Consider the following 27,166-nt stretch of genomic DNA (forward strand, 5'->3'; position numbering starts at 1 on the left):
AATCTTACAGCGCTTTATATTATAAAAATATCACAGTCACATTATCCTGAAGAGTGATTAACCGAGGAACTTGTCTTATCTATGCTAACGATAAACTTATAATGTCATTTAATCGCGCGATTAGAAACATCATTTTGGTGTATTTTAATACCTAAGTAACTACTTACAATATTCTCGTAACAACACATATAGATTCTTCACGTAATCTCGTAATTGTTTTAACAAAAAGATAATCTCAAACGTAAAAATGATCAATCGAACTTGATCATTTTCTTATCGACACACCCACACTTCGTATGTTCCAAAGCGTGTATCACTTCATGATGCCTGTCACGTTGCCTATCGATCGTGTGTTTCACCATGAAAACGAGGCTGACGTTTCTGGTCCCGATGGGTGCGCAAATTTGTTTAGGATCCGGACAGCATCCGGCTCCGTCGCAACGCGTCAAAACGGTAGAAGCAGGATAGAAAATCTCGTCGGGAGTAGGACCAACGGTTAAAAGATCTGCCACTGGAACAGCTCTCGGTTGAGGCGTCGAACATCGAAATTCATGCACCAGTTGCACGTGATTCAGAAAACCCCCGTCTCTGTAATTGGAAACAATTCTCTTCAATACATCTGTCAAAGCCACGTGACCAACATACACTTCAATTTATATACACGTATGATGTAATAATTTACCTGTGATGTCTGCCATTCGTTGCAAATGCAAGATGAATAGAGATTAACAGTAAAATGAATCTTCTCATCTTTTTTTTTTCCTCAATTGTCTTTCACAGTTCAATCTGGTCGGCGAGTGACCAATATCTTCACGCACCTCTAAGATCACTCGCAATTGTCCAGGGACGAGAACTGCGATCTGAATTCTTTCTTCCTCTATATATATGTAACTTTCATCCTCGGCCTGATGCCCTCTGCCTCCCCTCTTTTTCCGATTTCTCATCGTCTCTCTTCGTTGATCTACCTCTCACTGTATCGTCTCGTCCTGTCCTATGGCGGTTTGCACCGTCTCCCCCTTGTTTCTTGGTAAGCTCGACGAGGACTCGAAGCAAAGCGTTCTGAGAACATCGCGAAGATAACTATAATTACAACTAGTGGGTTCTGCCTCCCTTTCGAACTGGAACCGTGTTACGTCGCGTGACTAGCCGTCCTTTCCTCATCAATCGTCTTCTCTTTCTCTCATTTTCTCCTTTCGTCCAATCTCTCCCTCCACTTCGTACTTTGAATCAGCCAAATTTCGACCAGTCATCCGTCAAATTATCATCATCTTGATACTCCCTTTCGTGCTTTCCAAAGACACTCTTCTTTCGTGCATCGATGCATCTTGTTCGAATTTCCTTGCTTCGGGCCAATTTTTCTGAATACGTAGCGACCTCGATTCAACAAGTGAAATTGAAAAAAAAAAACGAATAAAAAATTACTTCCAGCTAATTTATATATATTTCTTTTTCCACTTTTCATGTTTTTTTTTTGTACACAATAACTTGTTGATACTTTTGTGTTTTATTTTTACGGGAAAGAAGAACTGAATGTTGAAAGATTCGGATGACAATACAGGATGAACCACTGTGTGGAACGGCATGGTATGAAGTACCACGGATCTCCCCCGACCTGCAGTGTTATATGATGCGACAGGTTGCAGTGAGTCATCGCGCACTGCAACCGTCTGCGGAGTGTCTGATTACAAGGTTCATTCATAGCATTCTTTTTATTTTCACAAAAGCCTTGAGTAGTACGAGCCAATTTAATGTGTCACCATTTATCGAACGTCCGCCCTCGCGGTAAATTTCCTATGTGAAACGTGACAGTGGACATCGGTTGCTTAAATCGACACTCAAGACTACACGAATATCCGTTAACAGCTATTCGTGGAACTGACTCAATGGTATGCGAAATCGTGAATCTATGAACCGTAAATGGAATTTCAAACGTACGTGTACCGTTTGGCAACCTTGAAATTATGGTCAATCTTAATAGACGTCATCGTTATTAAAGGGAAATCACTCCTTTTTTTCTTCTTTTCTAAAGCGTAATCTTGATGTTAATGATACTCGTACATATACGAGCCCAAATGATGTGACTCATATCGTCGTTCGATTTAGCTATCAGAGCTGTTTCATTAATGTATTTAGTAAGACTGGAAATTACTAATATTGCTGTTGGAGTAATTAAACAGTACGTTCTATTTATAGCAGAAATGAGTAAGCACATTCTGGAAATACACACTGGAGTAATAATATTAACTGTATGACTGAACGAGCGCAGAATTACAAAAGAGTGTGGTCGAGTATTGCACCGTGAGGGATATCCCCGTTACGTCAAATGAATCCGTAACTGGCTAAGGTAATGCCTCACGCACATTTTTACTATTAATCTGTCTCGTAACAGGAACTATGGTGTCGTAACAGATGCATAAGTTGTGTTTAAGGAAAATGCGTTTTTCGCAAATGCCTTTTCATATGAGGAAACTGATAAATGGAACAGAAATAGAATGGAAATTATTGGACGGGAAAAAAATTTGGAAAAAGAAGCGTACGATGTAAAGGAAGCGTGTGTTTATAAATACGGAGGTACAGGAGAGAAAATTAAGACACGACTAAGTGTGTGACGAATCGTAAGATAGAAACGAATTTCACCTGAGTGACCACTGGCAAACTTGATGTAGAACTGGTCAGTCGATGATTCACCTGAATCTACAATTAAAAAGTGAATGTTCTCCGTATTTATTTTTGGAAATGAAAAAAATTCTTAATTTTAGCAAATATTCCATGAAAACTTTGTGGAAGTGGAATCTATAATTGCACAATAATGTGCTCTTTTTTTTTTATCTACATTCGGTTCCGATGTTCTCTGGTATTAAAACCGCTATTACGTTATCAAACAAGATCCACATGTGAGTTTATTAATAATTAGAAGGTCAATGTACTAGTCCACACTGGTGTAAGTGGAGCAGTATGAATAATCGTTAAAAGGGCTATCATTTTATGAAAATGAGTAAGAGTGGAACGTCATATGGAAAAGTACGAGGAAACTTGTATCGTGAATAGTGCCCTCTGATTATAGTTAGTATAAAAATCTGCGAATGGAATACACATAAGAAAATAAAAAGTGTAACGAAGTTAACCGGTGATTCGGGAATGAGAAGTACACTTTTATCACGGATATCCCCGATGTTTTCTTTTGATAATCATCTGAAATATTCTCGGTGTTACTTTCCTAACTGAAAAGTACAAAAATATGGTGCATGTTTAAAGAATGATAATAAACATAAATGACCGTTTTTGAGATTCGTCGAAAGAGCTTGAACAACAGACAAATATTTAGACAGTCAAGTGCACCTCACGTTGTGGATCGTTTAACAAACAAAACGTACGTCTCAAGGGATCGTTGCAGGAGTATAATTTCACTTTGTCCGCTTCTTCGCTACAAATATTCGACCGTAAAACATCGTTCTACCGTAACCGTTTCTGAAAAACTCTGAAACTGTAACGAAGGCTAATGTTCCTTGAAATTTCAGAATTTTTAAAGAAAAGCCTCGAATGATTTCGGAAAGAGGACCGAGAGCATCGGTGTAAAGCAGTGCCCAATTTATCGAACATTCATTGAACCCGAGTCTCAATGAATCACAGTACTATGAGTCAATTGCAATTTCAAGAAAAAGAGAGGAAATAAATAGGTGTGTCAAGTTGAACGCGTACAAAGAGATCTTCAGTTATCACTATAGATTTACCGATGAAAATTATGCAAATTTCAATGTAACAATCTTATTTCCGATTCGATTACAACAATCGTGCGGAGAGCATTGTACTTCTAGAAACACTATCGATTGCTCAACCAGTTATGAGGAATAATATAGACATTCTGTTACTCGATAAAAGGGGGGTGCTAAATATATGTAACAAGACGTTTAATGCACGAGAGATACAATGTTTCGTGTAGTACATCGATAGATTAAAAGTCGAAGTTCGACTTTGATATAAATTGCGCTCCTCCTCTTATCAGAAGGTTAGTCGATCTCGCTGACAAAACATGTCGGAGAGAGTAGCGGATTATAAGAGTACTGTGCGCCAATCTATGCTCGAGGAACATCTGAAATTCTGGAATATTTATAGAACCGCGATTTACTTGTCTTATATTAAGTTATACGAGTTTTGTGGCTCGCGAGATCAGTGTATCCGGTACTTCGTGTTCTGATCAAGGATGGAATATGTGATGTATAATGAAGAAACCGTGGCGATTCCTATGCATCAGGATATTTAGAATTATTTCACAATTGTTTAAGTGAATAATTACCGCAGAATCGTAGGATTATCGGATTTTACGTGTGCATGAATCTCTATTGACGCGCGTATACCTTGCGTGGAGTATGGTGTGCAAGCTCTTCCACGTATAAATACTCTTCTGGCAGCAGGAAAGTCTCAGTTGAACGCCTCTTGATACGACTACCTTGTCGGTGGGTTCGTGTAATTTGTCTTACAAAAGACACACAACTCGAGCGTGTCCACCCTAGTTACCACGCTGAAGAGATTTGCATTTACACGTTGTGATCCTGAAGAAATTGAAGTCACTTTCAGTCAGTAGAAGTTGTGCGTGCAAGGATAATCCTAGTGATAACTATAATTCTGTCAGTCAGAATCGAGGGATAAATTATCAGGAACGAGGCATGAGAAGTGGATCATTAAGATCTTCTCTATTGAAGTTGATGATACTCGTCCCGTTGACTCTGGACAATATGATCCTATCAGCGGCGGTAAACGGCGAACATCATCATCGGATAATCAAGAAGATTCATTTACCCCGCGCGGTAGAGGCGTCCAGGAAATTTGTTTGCAAAGAACCACAAACACGCGCGTACAATTTGAAAGACTTGATGCAGGACGTTCACCAGAATCCTGGAGAAAGTGCAGTTCAGCCTGTCTACATTATATTGAAAAGATGTGATGCACATGCTGGATGCTGCATGAGTCCGGATATGAGCTGTTCACCTGTATTATCGGCAATTTACTACGAAGAGGTCGAGATCGAGATCTGGAGCTTAGAGACGAATAATACGAGAAGACAATGGATCAGGGTTGAGCAACATAGTAAATGTTCTTGTGAAGTTACCACGATCAACGATCGTTATCGGTTAGAACACCAACAGCCTAAAGTGACTCTTATTTGATGATAGTCGATCAGGAACGATTTTCGCTCGTTTTTACAAACGAGTATTTTTCTTGACAATAATAAATTACACGAATTATAAATGACAGTATTGTACTTATAAAGGAACAGAAAAGACTGCAGACAGATCAAAATAATTAAGAATAGTTAGCGTAGTCATCTTTCTTGGCTTTAATATACCGGCTCGGTTCTGAAACATTCAGGCGTGAGCGTAAGTAATGTCTACGGGCAAAGAAAGTTGGCATGAAGCCCAGCAACGTGACTGTACAACATCGAAATGTCCCGGAATCGGTGGTGGACACCTGTTTCACGAGGAATCAACATAGACAACGCTGTTTTGCGACGAAGCTTTTGAGGTTGAAACTTTAACAATGTACAACATACGAGCGGATTCTTAGAAGTTGGAAATATTTAATGATCTATTTATAGGCATAGTGGAATTATAAAGTAAATGGATAAAATACTTCAGGGTTTATATTTTGGATTATTCTAAGTTTAAGGCATTTAAAGTATTTCATTGAGCGAGAACAATATGTAGAATAATGATTAATTTGATTAGAAATTTAATAAGAAAAGGGTTTCGGCAATATCGACCACAAGAAGTAAATGATTCATTTAACTAGTCATATTTAATACTTTATCTTATAATTATCTTTAATAGCATTAAAACAATAAAAGGGGCCAAAGCGTATTAGCATCTTAGAGATTACTATGAAACTTTTATAAAAAAAAAAAGTTTAATATTCATTATTGTGATATTGTTTTATTTATGTAGCAGTAACATCGAAATCATGATATTGCGAGATTTCATTTTAATTTAATTGAAAAATGAGTAAAACAAATATTTATTAACTAATTGTAGTAGCTACAGTATTTATATGTATGTATATTCGTCAATATTTATAACTCATTTCTAGCAAAACATATACAGTAGAGTTCCGATTATCCGGTACCCCATTAACGAACCGGCACATTTGCCCCGACTATTCTTCGGTAATCGCCGGGAATTATATTCCGCACAAACAAAGAAGTCACGGTCACATGTATTCAACAGTGATACCGATACCAAACAGTTGAATTCATGTGTTTTACAATATGTGTATTGTGTATACACATATATGTAGCTGTATCGTAACTTGGATCCATGGTCGTTTTCTAAATTATTTTTTTCGTTATTACCACTTCATAGGTGCACTGCCTCGGTCCCGAGTGTGCCGAATAATCGGAATTCTACTGAATAACTTTTTTAAACAATACAAGATATTTAAGTATTGAACGAGTATTAATAATACTACTTCAAAATACTGCTAAACTAGACAAGAGACTGATGTATAAAATATATTGCATTTTTCGTATCTTCTGGTACAGACACAAGTACCATTTATTTATTCTAATAAGATTGTATTCAAATAGGTATCGTAAAATTTAGATATTTATTTTATACTATTTATTGATAACTGGAAGTTAGAACATATATGTAAATGTATATATGTTCAAAATGTATACTTATGCGACTGATGGAAAAGGTAGTAAAATTTATACCTAAATTTGTAAAATACATGAAATGCAACACACTTGTATAAAATAAAATACTTCTTGTACGCGTCAAACATTTTTAATGAAACTTTCATGATGGATATTGCATAAATGATTGAAACCGTTTCTGTCGAATATCTTGTACAAATGTTTTACATAAACATATTTTCAATGCAATATGTAATTCGAGAAATGATTACATAAAAATTACTACTAAACGTAAATAAATAGGGCAACTTAAATGCTATCTATAGTATCCATTTTAATTTCCCAACTTTGACAACTGAAAAGAAGTCTGAAATAAAGGAATGTCACTTGTGATTCAAATAGATGTAAAAAAAAAAGCATTACACTCTTAATTCTGTAGTGTTTCGATTTTAGAAAGATAGACATACACTGCCATTATAAGAATCATATGATAGTTTTGTCTAAGTTTAGGTATAACAAATGTCACAATGACAAATGTATCTGTACAACAAAATCATCATTTATAACGTTAAATAAAAATATTCTCATTTGGAAAGTTGATATATTAACAGTCAACGTTTCTTACACCGTCTGTGTACAAAGACAGCAATGTGCATTTTTTCCACAATTTCGTATATAAAACAATTTAGTTTTAGAATCGCGCGTACGAATATTTGGAACGCATTCGTCGCCCTCTTGTTCCACGTCCTCTTCCTGTTTCACTGTTTGCTCCTCTTGCCGCGTGACCGCGTATCATACTTTGCCCTTCGAGAAAAAAGATTTTTTCATCAAGAAAGTACATTTTTTTATCTTAAAATTTAGCACTTGTGATAAATTAGTTACCTCTGCCACCAGGTTGACTCTCCCATACAATAGGTGTAGGTCGACTACCACGCGATGCTCTAAATGGTGATCTTGATGACCGCCTTGCCGTAGAGCCTCTAGTACCATTTGCTGCAGCTGCAGCATTAGCTGCTTCACGATTTTCTTCTACTTCATCTTCCACTATATCACTTCCTGGTTCTTCAGTTCCTTCGCCAGTATCCACTGCATCATCATCTCCAGAAACTAAAGGTCCAGCCTCCTCTGTACGTTTTTCACTTTCTGAACTCATACCTACGCGCAAGTACATATATGATTATTTGAAATTATTATTAATATTAATACAGCTTATGATAACCACCTTCTGTTGGTGTCGTGCTGATAGATTCTGAGTTTATTTCAGTCTGATTATGTTGTTGATCGTCGACACCGAGTATACGAATACTGGGTATTGCAGGCTCTTCGCTAGTGTCACCGACAGTGGTACCTGTTACTGATACCGGTGTAACTGAAACTGGTGTTTCCTGTTCTTCAGATGGTCCACTGCTTGTCTACAAGTAAATCATTTACTCAAATAACTGATAAAAGTATCATAGTAGTATATAATATATGGTTGATTATTTTTATACCGAAGGTGGTAAATCAGCTGCTGGTGAAACTTGTAAAGGTGTAGTAGGTACACTACGACCGGTACCACCGTCTTCTAATTGAGCGAGATCCATTCGCGTGTCGTCCATGCTTTCTTGAACTACTTGTGCTACACCGGAACTGGATGATCCAAATATCGTTCGGGCAGCTGATCCGGAAGGCGTAGATAACGAAGGAGTTGATGATGCTGTTGTTGGTGCTGACGAATCTCCAAAAGTAAAACGTCCTTGTGGAACTTGAGGTGAACTTACAGCTTCTCCAAATCCATCTCCTCGACGTGGTACGAATAAAGTCGGAGTACTTGGTACTATACTATCGTCGCCTCCATCCTCGTATCCTTGTTGTGGCTAAAATTTATTTTATTAGTGAAGATGTTTTGTCTTTCTAGCTTCGTTTATATAAAGGAAATCGCATACCAAAAGAAGATGTTGTTGTTGTTGTTGTCTAGGCATAGGCGCAATTCCACGCGATGATCGAGTTGCAAATGACGTAGGTGGTTCTCCCGTTGGTCCAGCGCTACTGATCGCTTCAGATTGCTGCTGTTGTTGATTCGTAGGTACTGTTGCCTGAGCTTGTCTAGGAACTTCTACACTCGTAGAATCTTCTCCCATTATGATCTCAACTTCGTTGTTGTCCCTCCCCACTTCTACCTCAACCTCATAAGGCATTTCCTCCTCCTCTTCCATTTCCTCATATGGATCGTTGTCAAATTCTTCTTCTTCCTGCGCCTGATGGTTACCTCCTCCTTCACCTTCATCACAGTCTACTACAACAACGCATCCTTCTTCTACTTCCTCATCTTGATCCCGTTGACTTGATGTCGGTACCTGAAAATCGGATAAATATATTATCCGTTAAATATATATTTACCGTTTATTACGTTTTCTTTTCTCACTATTTAAATTCACCTGGTACTCGACCTCTGAAGCACTTGCGCTAGCGGTAGACGGCATTTCTTGTCTAGTTCGTTTAGCTTTAGGGCTAAGTACTTGCTCCTGTCTATGATCTACTCCTTCCACAATCCCGGATCCCGACGCTGTCGAATCAAGAGCTCTAGGACGTTTATGCCCTGTCGAAGCTTGAGATGTGCTTACTGACTGAGTAGAACTGCTAGCTACAGTTTGTTGTTGATCGCTAGCTGCGGCTTGTTGTTGTTGCTGTTGTTGTTCCACTCTTGGACTGACTAATGCCACAGTCTGTTGCTGTTGCTGTTGTTGTTGCTGACATTGCTGTTGTTGTACACTGAGCGTTTCTGCGCTCTCTGGATCTTCTCTTTGCGTTGACTCCGCCGATTCACTTAACTGTGGTTGTACGACGAGTTGTCGTAAAGTACTCGGTGCTGTCTGCGACGAACTGCTGCTAGTGCTAGCAGGTTGAAAATCTGGAAGACTACTAGTTGGGGAACTCGTTTCGGTAGTATGCACCACTTGCTGTTGTGGCTGTTGTTGCTGATGAGGCGCAACCATTACTGGTGCACTAGCAGTTGTAGGTAAAACGGCTGCTGTTCTAGATTGCACCACTACACTCATAGGACGAATACTAGCTAATGGAGTTTCAGCGCGAGCGGACATTGGTTTAATATTAGCTGTCGGTGGTTCAGTAGTAGCACTAACGCCACTAACACCAGCCAACTGCCGTTGTAACTGAGTGACTCTTTGTACAAGAGTTTCTTTTTCTGCCTGAATTTCTGCCTTTTCGTGTTCCAGACGAGAAATTCTACCTTCCATTTGTGATTTAAGCGCTACAAGTCTAGCATCATGTTCAGCGGTATCTGATTCAGCAGTACCCGCTTCGAGCTTTGCTTTTAAGTCTAGTAATTCCTTTTCGCAAATCTTCTTCGATTCGCTTAATTGCATTATTTTAGTTCTTGCACCTTTTAATACCTGTTTAGCACGCTCCTCTTTCTCAACGCTTGTCTTATTCATAGTGTCGATTTCTTTCTTTAACGTTTCTGCTTCGTTTTGTACTACTATTATTTGACGAGACAGTTCATCAATCTTCGATGTTAATTCTAAATTAGCCTGACGCAATTCTTGTCGACCTTCTTCCCGTAATTGATCTTCACGTTCCTGGGACACATGAGTAGTATCTTCATTTCCTGAAGTACCAGCAGATAATCGAGACTCCTCAGATCTACTCTTTTCTTCCTCGACCGTTTTCGCGAGTTCTTCAAATTGAGTCTTGTATTTCTTCGCTATTTTTCTTATCTGAATTTCTTTATTCTTGATGTCATTCAAAACTGCTTCTTTTTCGCTAAGTTCCTTTTTCAATGTTGCTAAGTCTTTAGCTTTAGAGGTAGAATCCGCGAGAGCTTCGTTCAAATCTTGACCTAATTTACGCGCTTCTTCAGAAACTTTTTGGACTTCCTCTCCTTGCGCTTGCACTTGCTTTTGCAGTTGTACTAGTTGCTCTTCTAATTTTGCTTTCTCCGTCTTTAGTTGATTCAACTCTTCTGTGCGTTTAGCGTGTGTTTCACGTTCAGATGTGAGCAGTTTACTAAGATTTTCACGTTCGGTTTGTAGTCTGCGCCAGTCCTCTGGACTTGCCTTGTTAGCCCTCTCTACCAATGCATTGGCTCTCTGTCTCCATCTAGTTGCTTCTCCTTTGAGACTTGTATTCTCCTGTAATAAAGCTTCAGTTTTTGCTTGTAGATCTCGCGATGTGTCTCGAAGTGGTACCACTTCCTCGGAAAGTGCTGCAACTTTCGCGGTAAGCTCTGAAACCTTTGTACTTAAACTATCCCTTTCCTCTCTTAAAATTCTATTAGAATCTGTAATGGCATTCAAAGTTTCAACTTTTCGTAATAGCTCCGCATGTTTAGATGTTGTTACTACATCGATCTCTGACTTCTCTCTTTCTGAATAAAGAGCAGCTTCTGTTTCTTTTAGTCTCTTCTCTATAACCTATATAAATGTAAGAAAAAGAGCATTAACAATTATATAGTACTAGAAAGTTTGATAAACGAAATTTTCAATAATGAAACTTGATGCTAACCTCCACTTGTGATTTCAATCTAAGATTCTCCGCTCTTAAAACATCGAATTTCGCTACAGCTAAGTCTTTTTCGCGTCTTAAATATTTCATTACTCTTAATAACTGCTCGGCAGATTTAGAATCATCTTCAAGTCCGCTGAAACTACGATTCATAGCTTCTAAACTAGTGTCAGGACTTTCCTGTTCAGTTATCTTCGATTGTTGACTATGCATGATTGCAGTTTTATCACTTAATTCTTGTATTTGATTGTGTAAAATAGCATTTTGTGCATCCAAATCGTCTATTCTTTGTTGCATTTCCTGAATTTCGTCGAATAATTTCTTCTCCCTTTCGCGACAAGCTACTCTCTCAAGTTCTAAAGCTTCTACAGCTGTATTTCTTTCTTGAGTTAAGTTTGCTACTTTTTGTTCTACCGCTTGTGCATCTTCTTTTAGTTTTGCTAATATCTATAATACAACGATAAACATTAAATTGTTATACTATCCACCTCATTACTTGTACAAAGTAAATGGTTATATTTACCTGTAGATCTGATGAATGCAATACCATTTCTCTAGCATACTTCTCTTCGGCTTCTTTGGCCGTTATTGAAGCACTTTGCAAATCACTTTTTACAATTTCTAATTCACCCTTAACTTCGTCTAACTCTTCAAGCTTTCTTTCTGCGTCAGCTAATTTTTCTCTTAATTCTGAATCAGTTTCTTGTCGACCATTAGAAACTTTTGCTAATTCTTCTACTAATTCCTGAATTCTCTTTTGAAGTGACATTACTTCTACACGTGCTTCTTTTAAAGCAGTTTCTAATTCCTCTTTGCATTTATTATGTTGCGTTGATAACTCTCTTAATTGCGCTTCCGCGCTTTCCGCTATATCGCAGTATTGTTGACCTTGCTGCCGTGCAGCTTTTAGTTGCTCTGACAAAGATTTTGCTTCTGCTTGTGTTGTTCCCAGTTGCATCTCAAGTTCTTTTAATCTCTTTACGAGATGTTCATCACCTGTAAGTTTAAATAGGCACAGAATTTTATTTATAATCACTTCTAACTAATTCCTAAAAAATTTAACTATATCGTACCCGTACCAGTGAAAGGTTTCGATATTGAATGGGTAACAGCTTGTCTTAATTTAGTGTTAAGTTCTTCTATGCGCTGTGTATTTTGAGTATCAGATTGACGAGCATTCTCAAGCTCTGCGCGAATTTGTTCAGTTATATTGCGCTCCTCCGTCAATCGTTCTTGAGTTGTAGTCAATTGTCTTTCTAAATGGGTAGATAATTCTCTGAATCGATCCTGTTCCTCTTGCAATCGGCGCCTTAAAGCAGCACATTCTCTTGTAGCATCATCTAAACGTTGTTCAGCACGTAATTGACCCTCAGCTTGAACACGCTCCAAACTTGCTTTAATAGACTCTACATCTGCTCGTAATAAGGCTTGTGTTTGACGTTCTCTCTGATATATTTCACGTTCCTTCAAAAGGCGTCCTTCAGAATCTCGTAAAAGTTGTCTTTCTTGGCGTAAGTTTTCTAATTGTACTTCAGCTCGGGATAATTTTGTTTGAGCTGCTAAAGCTTCATCCTTTAAAATCATTAAACTCTGTTCGTGTTTGCCTGTAAAACAAAACAATTCAATAATTACATAGTACTTTTTATTAATGTACAATATCTAATTGTAATAAATATACAATACCAATGGTCACGTTGTAATTAAAGCATTTTTCTTCAAGGACTTTTATTTGAGACTTATAAGAAGCAACATTTGCTTGTAGAAGATTGAACCTATCATTAGCTGAATCTAATTGTGCTTTTAATCTGCAACATCGGGCCGAACTAGCCTCTGCCTCTTTCCTAAGTCTTTCCACTTCCTCACCTAGCATACGTTCATGCGCTGTTCTTTCTTTTCGATACGTGTCATATTCGTCTGTAACTTGCTTTAATTTAGCTTCACTTTCTATTAATTGTTTTTGCAAGTCCTTTTCTCTGTTAACATCATGTTGAGTGTTTGCAGACACTTCATCTGCAACAGATTTCACTCCATCAACTTCCTTGGCTTCTTCTTCTGGAGTAATGGAAATGTCTTTCTTTTCTGATACATTTGTCTGTTTTAAACATTGCTGATACATATTTTTATACATATCTCGTTGTCGTAGGAGACCATCTAACATCTTTGCTTGTCTATCTTGAGCAGCTTGCATATCTTCTAGTTGCTCAAGATACCTATCTAATTTCTCTTTCATTTCACCAGAATTTATTTCATCTGTTGCTCTTTCAATTTCTTCTTGTCTCGATGATAATGTACGAACTATTGACAATAACTTTTGATTATTTTCTTGTAATTCTTCAATGTCTTTAAAAGTGACAAGCTTTTTACTAATAATTTCGGATGAAGCGAGATTATCCATGTCCATTGAATTTGAAAATTCACTAGTATTAACAGCTGAACCACTTCTACTCTCCTGGACTTCTTTCAGAAGGAAACACACCTGTCTAGCTAAATCGGACAATTCCGTTTTTAACCTTAGATTTTCCTTAGTATGATGTTTAGCAATGCGATTTGCTTCATCTGCCGTTTCTTGCAACTTATGGTTTTCTGCTAAAAGTTCATCTAATCTTGATGTCAATGTTGCAATATTGGTCACTGCAGTTTCATAATCTTCACGTTGTTGTTGCAAGACAGGAGCTTTTTCTTCCAATTCACGTAAAATGACATCCATTTGAGATTTTAGGCGTTCGTTTTCCTCGCGTTCCGAAGTTAATTCGTTTATCACTTCAACTAATTGTGTATAAATCTGTGTAAGACTCAAGCCTTTTCTAAGAACCCGACTAGCTATGGCCGCTGTAGGTGCAAGTTGTTCAACAGCTTGATCTAATCTTTCTTGTTTAATATTCTTAAGCAATTCATTAGCGTGATTTAATTCTTTTGAAAGTTCATCTATCTTTTGCTCCTTCTCTTCTAACTCTTGTTTATGCTGCAAATGAAGTTGAGTATGCGTTGTTTCTAGAGTTCCATATTGTTGAGTAGCATGTTCTAGTAATTCCTGAAGTTCTTTAACCGCGTTACTAAATTCCTCAGCTTTTGCGTTTGCCTCATCAGCCATTCCTTTATAAAGATCTGCTAATCTGGTTTGGGCGCCAATTTCTTCTCGATAAGAAGCATGCATAGAAATTTCATGTGTACGTTGTTCTTCTAGTTTCTGAGCAAGTTCGTCGCAACGTCGTTGAAGGGATGTGTAAGACTCTCGCAATTGTGCTGTAGCCTCGTTAGCAATGCGTAATTCTTCGTCGCGTTGTGTCAAACGGGTATCTGTTAAAAGAGCTCGAGAAGAAGCCTCTGCTCTTGTTGCTTGTAATTCTGACATTCTTTTTGCTAATTCTTCTTCAAGACCTGCCATTTGCTGAGAAAGAAGAGCCCTCTCTTGCTCTAATCGTTTTTCCTTGAATTCAAGAGTCATATCGCGACTGCGAATTTCCTCTGTTTCTGTTAGTGCTTGACATTTTGCAGCAACAGCATTTTGCAATTGAGTTCCCAAAGAAGATAATTCAGTATGCATTCTTTCCATTTCTGTATCTCTTCGTTCAACCTGTAATTGCAGAGCATCCCTTTCATCCACAACTGTATCTCTGTGTCTACGTAAGTCAGCATTTTCTTTTTCTAATCTGTAATATTAAATTTAAAATTAGAATATTGTTATTTATGTATATTAGTGTTATTATATAAAAAATACCTTTTAACAGTCTCTTGTAGTTTTTGTATTTCACTTTTAGCTTGCTCTAAACTACTTTGTAACTCAGTAGTATATTTTTCTGCCAATTCAAATTTTCCTTTGTATTCTTCAAAATTTGATTTTTCCTCTACCAAATCTTTTTGTAACTTGTCTAAAGTTTGATCTGAAATATTAAAAATCAAATGCAGCATTTTTGTTATAACATATTGCATATTGTGCAGGAAAATAATACCAGCAAATTATCCTTATAATTAACAAAATATTAAAAAATTAAATTTCTTTTCATTAATAACTTAATTTTAGCAATATTACCCAAATAAAAATTTGCAATGTATACAACAATTAAACAAAACTAGATATAAGTATTTTTACACTGAAATATCATATATATGTTTAACAAAACAATCGATGTAAACTATTCAATCTATGCGGTATGTCCCCATAGAGAGGTTAACTCCTCCATGTAAATAAACCGGGCGATCGTTACTGTAACAAAAAATGTAAAATTCAATTCGGACTTACCGAAATTTTTTCTATTAGTTTCAAAAACTGCTTTTGCGGTAATATATTGTTCGAATTTTTCATTGAAATAAACGTTTAATTTTTTAGCAAGTCCTTCTGGAATTTGCATCAATTCTTCTTCACTTAAAGCTTCTCGCAACACATTGTGTTCGTTCTCTTCTGTTTTTTCCATTTTGTTTGGGTCGTTTGTGTTTGCTTATAAATTAAACAAATCCTTCTTTTAATTGTGAATTCGTACTTTGTGAATAATTGGGCTCAATCGAAGGCACATTTGATCAAACATTCAACGTATATTCCCTCTTCCTTACAAATCACTATGGCCTTTGTGGAACTGACGCGGATCACTACTAACTCCAACGTTGTGATCAGCCGTATTTAGCGCTAGTGTGCCATTTTGTAATTATGTGGCATCGATCACTAAATAATTGATATATTTACTATTTTTTATGTAAATAATAAACTTAAATAAATGTATGTAATTTTTTCGGTTCGAATTTTTTAGTATATGCTATAACGTTTTTATTTCAAATTTCTTTTCCTTTTTTCATAGTAATTAATTTATATCATAATTTCCCGGTCTTAAATAACAGTTTTTACTAAACAAAGTCATATTAATTCTAATAATATATATTCTTACAGTTTTACGTAATTCACTTTTAAAAAATAATGTTTATAGTTTAGGTGATACTTAGTTTGAAGATAGCAACCATTGAAACCACCATTGAAATTAAGATACAAAATAGTACCTAACGGGAAAAGGAGATGTTCTATATTAAAAGTCACGTAAATTTATATGAAGAAAGTTATATTTACTGAGTTAATAAAGATTAACTAACATATTAAATATGTTCTCCTTAAACAGACACGGTTTTGTATATATTAAGAGTCTTATAGGTTATACGCATTATCAATATCATTACATCAAACAAGTCAAACAATATTTACACGTACGGAACGCGTATCACCACATTAATTGTACAAAACATGATGAAATACATTTATCTAGTATATTGTGTTCCAGAAAAAATAGATGTAACAGAAGAAATGATTTAAATGTTCAAAGTAAAGTGTCATATTTATCAATTTGCAGCAAAAAGTTTAGTACAAAGGCAAATACAAAAGATGCCAATATATTTGGAGATATTTCGTATGATAGATATGAGAGAATTAAAATGGATGAAGCTGAACAAGAAGAAGAGAAAATTGCAGACTATATAAATATTCCAAAATGGCAAAGATACACCTCTGATGAATACTGTCAACTCATTAAATCTCATATAATTAATAAAGATTTACAGTTGGCATTAAATGTACTGGATTTAATGAAAGAGAATAGAGAAAAACCTACTTCATATATGTACAAGCTTTTAATTTCTGCATATGCAAAGCAAGGTGATGTAAAACAATGTTTTACATTATTTAGAAAAATGAAGCAAAGAGGTTTATTTACTTCTCCAAGTATATACACTAGTCTAATTAATGCTTGTTCTGAAACAACTGATACAGAAAAAGCATTACAATGTTTGACATATATACGTGAATATTTGTATGAAAGAAAAATAGAGTTAAACAAGCTTCATTATACAACTCTTATTAAGGCTTATAGTCGGCATAAACAAATTTTAACTGCTTTTGAAATAGCAGATGAAGCAAAAGATAAAGGAATTTGTACACCAGGTATAATTGCTGTTTTATTTCATGCAGCAATTTCTGATAAGGAAAATGGATTAAAACTTACTTTGATGTTGTGGCATAAAATGAGGGCAACTAAAATAAAACCAAACATACTACATTATAATCTTCTCTTAAGAGCAATAAGAGAAACAAAGCTGGGTGACTTAAAAGTAAATGATATTTTAATACCAGAGTTAAAGGAAACTCAAGTCCAACTCAGTGAAGTAACAAGACCAGACTTATTAAGTTCTCCTCCAGTATTGAGTACTTCACTTATTCCTATACTAAGGAAAAATAAATCTATAATATCAAATGACAGTAATTTAGATGATGTTGTTGAAGAAACACAGTTTCAAAATCTAAATGATATATTATGTGAAAATCGGTTAATTTTATTTGGTGGAATTGAACAAATATTAAAACAAATGAAAGATAATGGTGTAGAACCTAATATAAAAACATACACATTACTTTTGGATTTACTTCCATCTACAAATGAAGCAGAAAAATATCTTCTTAAATATATTGAAGGAAATCATTTTCAACCTGACCTAATCTTCTTTAATATACTTATTAAAAGAAGAAGTCAGAGGAAACGATATGAAGATGCCAAAGTAAGTAATTATAGGAGTTGAATTAAATATTCATAATCTTTCAATACTGTTATTTCTTTATATTTTAATACAGGCTGTTCTTAATCTAATTCAAATGCATCATTTTACGCCAAATATTTATACATTTGAGGCATTAGCTCTTGGATGTATAAGGCATAAAGATGGGATAGAACTTTTACAACAAATGGAAACCATTGGTTATGCACCAGATAATACAATTTTAGAAAAATTATTATTCAATGCATGTTATCATAAACATTTCAACTATATATTATATTTAATGGATTATGTATTAAAACATCGAATTAAATCAACAGCAAAAATATTAGCTATGTTAGAAAAATTTGATGGGCTGTTATTAGAATGGACTACAGATGGGGTATATGTATAAATTATCTTAAATGTAATTTTAGAACATGTATAACTTTTAATGATCTATTTTGATATTTATTATTATTCTAGGGTGAATACAATTACAGGAAAATGAATGCAATCAGGAAAGATTATAACAAATTTAAAATAAAGTTTGAAAATTGGAAGGAGAAGTTACAAAAATATGAAACTATGATTAAAGGACCAAAATAAGTTTCCTCTTTAATTTTGGCAGAAAACAAAAAAATTAAATTAAATTACGTAAATTAGATATATCCCTCTTCTTTATAAAATATGAACCTCATATAAAAGTTACTTTCACATTGAATTTATTATTATGAAATCCTTAACTGCATTGTAAGTAGGAAATCAGATTATTAATGAGCATTAATTTTTTCTAAATTAACCAAACTAGCGAAGATAAGGAGGTCGAGTTTCTTGTGTCCAAGGGCGGCTTCTGGTTCCTGTGTTGATTGTGCGTGAGGGACACGTTCCGCGAATACTAAGTTTATTATAACCTGTAGGTCCAGTTGGTTGTGCTCCACATGTTTCTAATGCTACAAAATCATCTACGTGAAGAGATGGTGGCCGTGAAGTGTTTGGTGGTCTTGATCTAAACGGATCCGCTCCTCTACCTACACTTCCTACCACTGGACCACCTCTTAAAGAACTGGTAAATTGTGTTCGACCCCGCATGGGCGTAACTGTAAGGAAAGATTTTTTAATCGTATTATTATTAATTTTTGATAATATTTGATTAACATACAATAAATATATGCAACTTACCAAATGGTTGTTTCACTTTAGAAACGGGAGATGTTGATTGTTTCTGAACATCTCTAGTTTCTTGATCATCAGTTTGAGTTTTTGATTGTAATGGTTGAGTTGCATCATCAGGTGGTGTTTTAGAACACAAATTTTGAGCTTCTGTTAATAAATTAAAATCAGCTGGAAGCAGTTCAGCTGCAAGCGTTAATAAGTCCACTGTATTTTCATTTGACGCTTGATTTGGAGACATAAATGTAAATTTTTTCGGACGTTTAGAAGTAAGGTCTGGGGTTCCTAAGCAACGCTGAGAAAACTGATTTAATAAAGCTTCAGGAGTTGGTAATAATGGTTCTAACATTTCTGGAATAGGTTCCTTTTCTTCCTTATCTTCAGCAGATTTAAAAATTTCAAGTAATTCTTGTGCATTTTTTATCTTTTCCAAAGGATGGTCATTCTTGTCCCATAATATTAGAGCTGCTAGTTGTTGTACACGTAGATATAAAGATCTTCCTTGTGATTCAGAGGCAATTAAATTTTCTAAAAATATTATAGTTAAATCCACAACAGATTGAGCTTCTGGATCTTCTAAGGCAGAAATATGTTCTAATAACGATCGTAATGCATCAGGATTATTTTCTAAACAACTTTTCACATGATATAAACCATAATTATGACTAATAAGAGATAATAGTATGCGAAGTGTACTTTGTAGTATCTCTGGCTCAAATTTTGTACTAGTTGCCAATATATCAATTAATGCAGCCAGAATAGATAAAAGTGGTTCTTTACTTGGTACTGAATGTGTAAGTCTTTTTTCAAAGGGTTCAGTAGTATCTTCTTGCATAAGACTTAGTGTACAATCACACAATGTTTCAAAGATATCAAGAATTTCATATTGCATTCTAATTTCGTTTGTATTTTTAAGCGCTATACACATCATTTCAATAACAGGTGGATACTTTTGATCAGATTTAACTTGTGCTCTAGATGCAGGACTAGTTAATGTTAACAAAGTAGCTTTCATAGGTGCATGCCTTGTAAGTTCACTAAGTAAAGCAAGAATTAAAACATTATTTTCTAGTGGCGTGGCAGCTATTATACCATCTAATAAACATCTGCCTACAAGTAATGCTGTAGGAGCTGCTAAATCACTTAATTGCTTACATACTTTTGAAAGAAGAACTAATAAATCCTTATTCCAACTAGCACAAAGTAATCGCAACGTTTCAGTTAAATTATTAGCTTGAGCCTGCAAGTGAGCTGACCATAATTTTCTAAGACCTAGAACTCGAATAGCATCTTCAGTCATTGTTTCTTTCAAAGTCAAAACAGGTGGTAGCAATCTAGTTAGAAGTTTTAAGCCAGGTATAAAGTTACATGGGCTTAGAGAAACCATCTTGAGAACTTCACCTAACATTTGTGTCCACAATGATTTTGCTACATTTCCTGATCCATCTGAGTCCACAGCCTGTGTAAATACTAAAAGAGTTCCTACTATTTCTTCAGATAAAGTTTGAACAATTCGAATGGGAGGAATGGCTTCAACTAATGAATAAACACCAAGTAGTGGTACTACAGCTGTCAAATCTTTGAAATCCGTAGCCATGCATTTTACAAGACGTTCTAATAATGCCCTTGTTAATCTTACACATGGAAGAAGTAATGCAACTAAAGCTAAACCCCTTCTACCTGTTAAAGCAGCACGATGCAAAAATGGCTGTTCATAAAATTCCGATATATTTGCCATAACTGCAATAAGAGCTGTTAAACCATCAGCAGCAAATAATTGAGTCAATGCATTTCTATACTTTAATTCAATGTAAGGTTCCATTGGATCCACGTCATTATTCGAAGGAAAAACAAGATAATATAAAATTCTACATGCTGTAATTAATTGTCCTGGAAGTGATGCAGCTTTGTCTGCACTTTTTCTAATACACGCAACAAGTGGAGAAACATCTCCGTAATTCCAATGAGATGGTTGTGCAGCTGTAGTTAAATACAATGTAATATCTTTTAATACAGCTTGAATTCGTGACTTTTCTAAAATAATTGCAGCACGATTTTGAAATACTTCTATTCGATCAGAATAACGAATTGTTGCTGATATAATTTCCGCAGAAAATTCACAGAGATTTGGATCAGAAAGATAAGGAATTAAAATATCAATAAATTCTCCTGTAGGAAGAACTGTTATTATAGCTTGTAAACCTTCAGGAAATATTAAGAAAGAATGAAGTTTTTTTAAAGCCATCCAATCAGAAGATTGATATTTTAAACGTAATAGACATTGTACAACTTGAAGTCGCCAAGCTAAAACCGATCCTGCTCCAGGCAATTCACATTTTAAAGCTTTCAGAATTAATTTGGTAACTTCCGGTTCTTTTAGTAAATATAATAAACCTTCTTTTGTATCGGAAAGACGTAAAAGGAAACGGCGTGTAGCTTTAATCAAATTTATATCCGATTTTGGAGAAGTAAGTGCAAATAGAATATGATACAACAATTTATGATGTTCAAAATATGCTATTAAATGACATCGAGGATTTCGATTATGTTCTCGTTCAAATTCCATTTGAGCACCAGCTGGCAGTTGACGTTTTGGTTGAGCCATTAATGTAGGTGAACATATATATGTATTTGTTAATTCAGTAATAGCCAATTCATCAAGTTCTTTCATTTCGTCAAGAAATTCATATGTGTGTACTTTTCGTAGTAATGAACTTAAAGCATACTTCAATCTTGCTAGTTTTGCTGTGTCCAACATCATTAAAGCATTTTTATACAGATTGCTCTTTGATTTAAGAAACTCTTGAACAATTATTGGACTTATCAATGCAGCATCCAACGTTCGAAGTGCAGAAAGCTTCACGGGAAGTGCTACATTTTCGCGCATGCACAATGCTAATAATTTATAAGGTGCATCTACTTTTAATAATATATCTGGACCTTGTGGAAGTTTACATAACGTTTCTGCTAATCGTACACCCACTTTGACATGACGAACTTTGTAAACTGGTTGTGGTTGAGCACGAGCAAGATCCATATCTAAACCAGCATTCACAATATTAGTCAAATCATTAAAATCCGTGTTACTCAAGTGAAAAGGACTAAGTATCGCGCATAAAGATTCACAATTGTGAACAAATGTTTCTTTTTCTTGACCTGATGCATTATTAAAATGTAAAACTGATTTTGATAAAGACTGAAATATTTCATGTATCTTGTCCAGCATTTCCTTACTAATATGGTATTCTTCAGTAACATTCATTGATTCTTCTAACTCCAGCAGATCAGGGGGAGTTAAAGAATAAATATCATTTAACTGTACATTTTCGCACTCATACTCTGTAGTAGGTGGTATATCATCTGTCATTATATCTTCATCAGATAATATAGGCTCAAATGGCTCTCCTGTTTCTTGTTCACCTCCATCTTGTTCTCCTTCTTCCTCTTCAGCTGATATAGATTCAGGACTTAAGGACACTAAAGATTCAGAGGGTGGTGAAGAAGGACGTTTTGTAGATTTTAAAGTACTATTTGTTGCATCTTCTTCCCAATGTCCCACTTCTGTCTTTCCAGTATCTGAGGTTGAATTTCTTGATGATTCTACTATTTGAATTGGTTGTATAGGAGGTGGAGGTGTTGCTGCTACACATGTTTCCTATCAATTCCATGCAAATATTTTTAAATTATTAATTAACAGTAAATTGTATAAACTTATATTTCAATAAAAAAAACTTACATTTGAATTTGTTTGTGCTTGATTTTCATAGTACCACTCAGACTGCTGTTCTGAAATTTGAGTAGTATTTTCTACAGCTTCTTCCAGTCCACTTACACAAGCTGAAGAACCAGCAGCTGAACTGACAACTTCTTGTGGGTTATTCAAAGATTTTGTTAATGTTCCATATACTGCTAATGTAATGGTAGTATACCAGCCTCTTAATACCAATCCATCTGTTGGTATTTGTTTTCTCTCACATTCTAATTGAATGTGAATATTTTGTTTATATTCCAACTCTCCAAGAGATTCGAATGTAGAGGCACCAGGTTTACTTAAATCATTTACAAAAAATTCAATTTCAAATTGAGATGGGTTTGTTGCTCTAAAATTGAAAAAATGAATGAATATTTTACATGGGAAAAAGTAATTTTTGTATTCAAACATGTAAAACAATTATAACAAAGTATTTAAATACCCTAAGCGAACACCTCCAGGAAAGTCTGCTTGTACTCTAGCACCTAATGGGATAATTCTAACTTCACTGATATAAACTGGTTTTGGAAATTGTACTAAATCTAAATTAAGTTCCTAAAATGAATAAACAAAATGAAAGTTGTTGTACATATTGTTGTTCCATTGAAAAAACAAATAAAATAACCTTACACTTACCTCAGAAATGTCATGTGAAAATGTATCAAAGAATAACAATTCTGTATTGTCCATGTTTTATTTATTTCAATATAGAATACTTTGAAATAGCATCTTCCTATAAAAAATTAGAATTATGTTGACATTGTTTTGTTTCATAAAAAATAAATATTTCAAGCATTTAATATTGTTTTCTTCAATGATTACACACTAAGACCACATTTTACTTAAATATTAACACTTAATCATAGATAGAACGTCAATACTCATAACATATTTTACACTACAGTTAAATATTATTTTAAAAATGAAATTACTTTCAGTACATCATTGATACAATGTTTGTATACATAACTTCAATATCAATTTTGAACTTATATTAAAGAAATATTTGTTCTTGTATTAAATGAAGGATAAGAAAAAGTGTAACAGTAAGATGAAGTTAAAAATATTTAATTTAAAAAAAATTTTGATCCTTTATATTAAGCTATACGTGTTATTTTTCATCCTTTTTATAATGATATATATTTATTTAATTCAAGTAACGCCATCTGGTTCCGTCTAATACCTACCTTCGGTTTTATTCGTTCTACTTCGTTATGAGAGAAATTGTAATGACTAATACCTGTGCAATCTTCCTTGCGAATAAATTTTTCTTTCCGTTGTAAATTTTTGTCCGCGATAGAACTTAAATTTTACGCATTTTATACATTTACCCGATTTTAAAGGGTGCTTTTTATATGTATTTTATAAGTAGTACTTATTGAATAGCTGTGATAACGACATAACTGATCTGCGTCACTGGTTGCGTTCTTGATTATTTGTAAATTTGTTTTAAATTGTGATACGGCTGCAATGAAACAAAAGTTATATTAGATCAGTAAGTGTGAGGAGAGTTTTTGCTATAATTCATATTGTACGACATTAGGACATTGTAAACATCTTGAACATTGTTATTAAAAATTAACAAACATAACGATACCGTTTGCATTAGGATCTTTCGTATTATATTTTGTAACAATATGTACGATTGAATTTCAGTTTTAAAACAGGTGAAAACTTTTGTTAACATTATTTTTAGATTCAATACCATGTATGCATATGTTCTAAATTCATGAGGAATAAATGAATTACTGTTAAAACGTTTACGAAAATATGTCTATGTATGTATAATTAAGTGATAATGAGAAACATGTTTAAAAATGTCAGATGTGATACATATTTGTTTTTAGGAATGGTAGCTGCTGGAGCCACAGTTTTAATGGCAACCAGTGAAGAAAGTTCTTCAAATGGAACACAAAATAATTCCACACGATATGAGAATCAAAATGTTTGTTCTCATTATAATGAAGTGCATCATAATCAGCAAAATTCAGAATGTCCAATTAAAAAGAATATAACATCCTGTACTGTGAATAGTAAGTATTTTAAATAATAGAAAATATCTAAAATATTTTTAAACCTCTTATTAAATTCTATATACATCAATTTAAATATCTATCATTGGTATAAAACAATTGCTAAAAAATACATAAATCTTTAGAATATTTGCTTTGTACTTCAATCTGATACAAGTAATTGTCAATGTTTTTGCAATAGAGAATAAAAGTCGTAGCTCCATGTTGGAAAAGAATAGTCGGTTGATTTCAAGATCAGAAAATAAAGAGAGTAGCAAGAATCTTGCATTGTATAAAACAGCACCAATTCGTGAAACTAAAGCTTCTAGATTACGTGCTGCTTCAATTTTACAATCACCTAATGGTAAGTATCATTTTAAGGTAATATTTTCAGTAATATTTAATATTTTTAATTTGTAATTTATACTATGTATTCCATTTACACAGGTGGAACAGTGTTATCAAGGAGATTAGGTATGTCTGAAACTTCTACACCTTTGGGTCTTCAACCTAGTACTAGTTTATCAGTTAAAGATGTAAGTAATAACATTTAATGTATAGAACACATGTATTAATATAAAAAATTACATGTAACATTACATACAGGAACATTCAATATCAAGTAATAGTAGTATTATAAATTCTGTACGAGAAAGGGATAAAAGCTATAAGCGAAAATCATATTTAAATCGGTCACTAAATATGGAAACAACAGGAGATCGTTCCAATCAATGTAAGTAATTCAGTAACATAATTACCTACATTATAATTTCATGTTATTTATTTTACTAAAAATTTCGTATGTATTTTAGCTGAATGTAATATTAGACAAACCAGAAGACAATCAAATAAACAAGGTCACATATCTGATGCAATATCTACTTCAAATTCTAGTAATCAACATCAAACAACAACTAATTTAAGTAAAAAATCTCTTGAGTCAAAAGTGGCTTCCTCAAAAGTTAAAGAAAATTATTCAAAAACTTATACATTGCCTTCTGTTAACTTTCCTGTTAATACTAAACATTCAAATATACAACGAACTACTAGGTAATTTTTTTTTTTTTATAATTTATTCTTTTATTTTTTCCACATTAAATATGGAACTATTGTACAATTTTCCTTCATAGTAGCGGCGGACATAGTGATTCAGAAGTTTCGCGAAGAGTTGATGCATTAACAGCATTAACAAAATCTGCGATAGAACGCGTAGAAAGACTTGCGTCGCACGTAAATCTATCGACAAATTATGGACCACGGTTGGAGAACCATTTATCTAATACAACATGCCAAGGAAATTCTTCTACTACTACAGAAAGTAATACAAGTAATGCGCGTGCATTGCAATCATCACCAAGAAAAAGTTCTATTTTAAAAAAGGCAAATGATGAACACTCTCAAGAAGGACCTTTAAATCATCAACATACACCAGTTTCAATTCTCAAACATAAGATATCTGATAGTGATACAGGTCAAAATTTATCGAATTCTGTGGGCCATACAGTTTTACCTGTGACATTTTCACCGTCTGTAATGGAACCGACGCATAAAAGACATGGCATTTTAAAGAAACGTAGTAGTTTGGATGAAAGTGAAATACTTCGGCGGCGTAGTTGTTCACCCGACATTTCATCTACCGATAATACATATTCTGAATTCAGGCCAATATTAAAGAATCAAAGGCGATCATCTCTGGACGAAATTATCAAAAGGGTTCAGAGTCCAGATCCTCAGCCTACTTCCATATTAAAGAGAAAATCATCTAGAGAAGATGATAGGGAGGATCGCCAGGTTGGTTCTTTAGAACCGCAGGGTATACTTAAAAGAAAGTCTACAAATAGCCTACGAACAACTAGCGTTAATCATCATGTGACCATTACAATGGATGCAACAAGTGTGAGTGGTCCCGAAATACTAGACAGTTCCGAAGTGAGGCCAATCTTAAAGAAAAAGCACAGTAGGGAAGAATCATTTGGTAGCGATCCACCATCTTTAGAACCACGACCAATACTGAAGAAAAAGTCAAGCACTGAATCAGATGAACACGACGATAAACCGAAAAAAACTATTCTAAAATGTACTCGGAAAAACTCACAGGATGAATGTAATTACGAAACAGAATTAACGTCACCAAAAAAATTGTCAATGCTTAGAAATCGTGCTTTACAAAGTAGAACAAGTGGAGCGTTGGAAAATGATCCTGTACGACCTATATTAAAGCAATCTGGCAATAGAGACAACGAATTGCGAGTCCGTCAAACAATCATTAGTGATGATATATCTGCTGAGCCAGCAGATTTATTTTTGCGAAAAAGAGCTCAATCTGTGGGTCATATGCAACCCTCCAGCATTCCTATTGAATTCATTGGTGTACTTAACAAACGAAGATCTCTTGAATTAATATCTGTGAACGATACATCGGAAGAAAATACGCAAGCGAAATTAACAACCGATAGCGTCTATTTAAAAACAAACCTTTCTCTGAGTGATGAGAGTGCCAATACTTCTACTGTTCCTTCTGACACACAATACAGGTATGTAAGACAAGATTTATAAATATATAATTTTAGAGAATTAGAGTAATATTATTTAAAA

General features: G+C 34.6%; 6 protein-coding genes across 6 annotated transcripts in view; 3 read left to right on the forward strand and 3 right to left on the reverse strand.

Moving 5' to 3' along the window:
• Positions 1–251: 251 nt before the first annotated feature.
• On the reverse strand, positions 252–757 carry LOC108572066 (vascular endothelial growth factor A-A-like). The gene is made up of 2 exons (XM_017934252.1): positions 683–757; positions 252–588 (listed from the first exon to the last, which is right to left on the reverse strand). Exons 1-2 carry the CDS (start codon positions 748–750, stop codon positions 252–254), a joined length of 405 nt encoding a protein of 134 aa, XP_017789741.1. The 5' UTR covers positions 751–757.
• A 3,907-nt stretch (positions 758–4,664) lies between these two features.
• LOC108572068 (platelet-derived growth factor subunit A-like) lies at positions 4,665–5,165 on the forward strand. The gene has a single exon (XM_017934255.1). It carries the CDS (start codon positions 4,665–4,667, stop codon positions 5,163–5,165), a length of 501 nt encoding a protein of 166 aa, XP_017789744.1.
• Positions 5,166–7,319: 2,154 nt separating this feature from the next.
• Positions 7,320–15,718, reverse strand: LOC108572083 (nucleoprotein TPR). The gene is made up of 12 exons (XM_017934271.1): positions 15,372–15,718; positions 14,850–15,012; positions 12,815–14,781; positions 12,211–12,735; positions 11,655–12,127; positions 11,132–11,578; positions 9,046–11,040; positions 8,554–8,964; positions 8,119–8,484; positions 7,851–8,040; positions 7,511–7,783; positions 7,320–7,432 (listed from the first exon to the last, which is right to left on the reverse strand). Exons 1-12 carry the CDS (start codon positions 15,541–15,543, stop codon positions 7,320–7,322), a joined length of 7,095 nt encoding a protein of 2,364 aa, XP_017789760.1. The 5' UTR covers positions 15,544–15,718.
• A 329-nt stretch (positions 15,719–16,047) lies between these two features.
• LOC108571887 (pentatricopeptide repeat-containing protein 1, mitochondrial) lies at positions 16,048–18,244 on the forward strand. Its single transcript, XM_017934045.1, has 3 exons — positions 16,048–17,659; positions 17,733–18,038; positions 18,122–18,244. Exons 1-3 carry the CDS (start codon positions 16,217–16,219, stop codon positions 18,242–18,244), a joined length of 1,872 nt encoding a protein of 623 aa, XP_017789534.1. The 5' UTR covers positions 16,048–16,216.
• A 198-nt stretch (positions 18,245–18,442) lies between these two features.
• LOC108572013 (protein virilizer) lies at positions 18,443–23,270 on the reverse strand. Its single transcript, XM_017934193.1, has 5 exons — positions 23,196–23,270; positions 23,002–23,114; positions 22,545–22,908; positions 18,818–22,463; positions 18,443–18,735 (listed from the first exon to the last, which is right to left on the reverse strand). The coding sequence occupies exons 1-5, from the start codon at positions 23,247–23,249 to the stop codon at positions 18,443–18,445; spliced, it is 4,470 nt and encodes a 1,489-aa protein (XP_017789682.1). The 5' UTR covers positions 23,250–23,270.
• A 592-nt stretch (positions 23,271–23,862) lies between these two features.
• LOC108572087 (supervillin-like) overlaps positions 23,863–27,166 on the forward strand; it is a 10,456-nt gene continuing 7,152 nt past the window's right edge. The window contains exons 1-7 of the mRNA XM_017934278.1: positions 23,863–24,054; positions 24,407–24,592; positions 24,774–24,935; positions 25,019–25,107; positions 25,178–25,304; positions 25,384–25,621; positions 25,705–27,105. Coding sequence (XP_017789767.1) covers positions 24,409–24,592; positions 24,774–24,935; positions 25,019–25,107; positions 25,178–25,304; positions 25,384–25,621; positions 25,705–27,105 — 2,201 coding nt within the window. The 5' untranslated portion in view covers positions 23,863–24,054; positions 24,407–24,408. The remainder of the gene's footprint in view (positions 24,055–24,406; positions 24,593–24,773; positions 24,936–25,018; positions 25,108–25,177; positions 25,305–25,383; positions 25,622–25,704; positions 27,106–27,166) is intronic.

The sequence above is a fragment of the Habropoda laboriosa genome, unplaced genomic scaffold (assembly GCF_001263275.1).
Source record: "Habropoda laboriosa isolate 0110345459 unplaced genomic scaffold, ASM126327v1 scaffold67, whole genome shotgun sequence".
NCBI lineage: Eukaryota > Metazoa > Arthropoda > Insecta > Hymenoptera > Apidae > Habropoda > Habropoda laboriosa.

Coding starts and splice junctions, on each gene's coding strand:
- LOC108572066 (XM_017934252.1), bottom strand. CDS start 750: ATGAGAAGATTCATTTTACTGTTAATCTCTATTCATCTTGCATTTGCA. Junction 589..682: donor ACGAATGGCAGACATCACAG/GTAAATTATTAC, acceptor TTCCAATTACAG/AGACGGGGGTTTTCTGAATC.
- LOC108572083 (XM_017934271.1), bottom strand. CDS start 15,543: ATGGAAAAAACAGAAGAGAACGAACACAATGTGTTGCGAGAAGCTTTA. Junction 14,782..14,849: donor CTACAAGAGACTGTTAAAAG/GTATTTTTTATA, acceptor TTAATATTACAG/ATTAGAAAAAGAAAATGCTG. Junction 12,736..12,814: donor TAATTACAACGTGACCATTG/GTATTGTATATT, acceptor TTTGTTTTACAG/GCAAACACGAACAGAGTTTA.
- LOC108572013 (XM_017934193.1), bottom strand. CDS start 23,249: ATGGACAATACAGAATTGTTATTCTTTGATACATTTTCACATGACATT. Junction 23,115..23,195: donor TTTCACATGACATTTCTGAG/GTAAGTGTAAGG, acceptor TATTCATTTTAG/GAACTTAATTTAGATTTAGT. Junction 18,736..18,817: donor TAAAGTGAAACAACCATTTG/GTAAGTTGCATA, acceptor CTTTCCTTACAG/TTACGCCCATGCGGGGTCGA.
- LOC108571887 (XM_017934045.1), top strand. CDS start 16,217: ATGTTCTCCTTAAACAGACACGGTTTTGTATATATTAAGAGTCTTATA. Junction 17,660..17,732: donor AACGATATGAAGATGCCAAA/GTAAGTAATTAT, acceptor ATTTTAATACAG/GCTGTTCTTAATCTAATTCA. Junction 18,039..18,121: donor TAGAATGGACTACAGATGGG/GTATATGTATAA, acceptor TTATTATTCTAG/GGTGAATACAATTACAGGAA.
- LOC108572068 (XM_017934255.1), top strand. CDS start 4,665: ATGAGAAGTGGATCATTAAGATCTTCTCTATTGAAGTTGATGATACTC.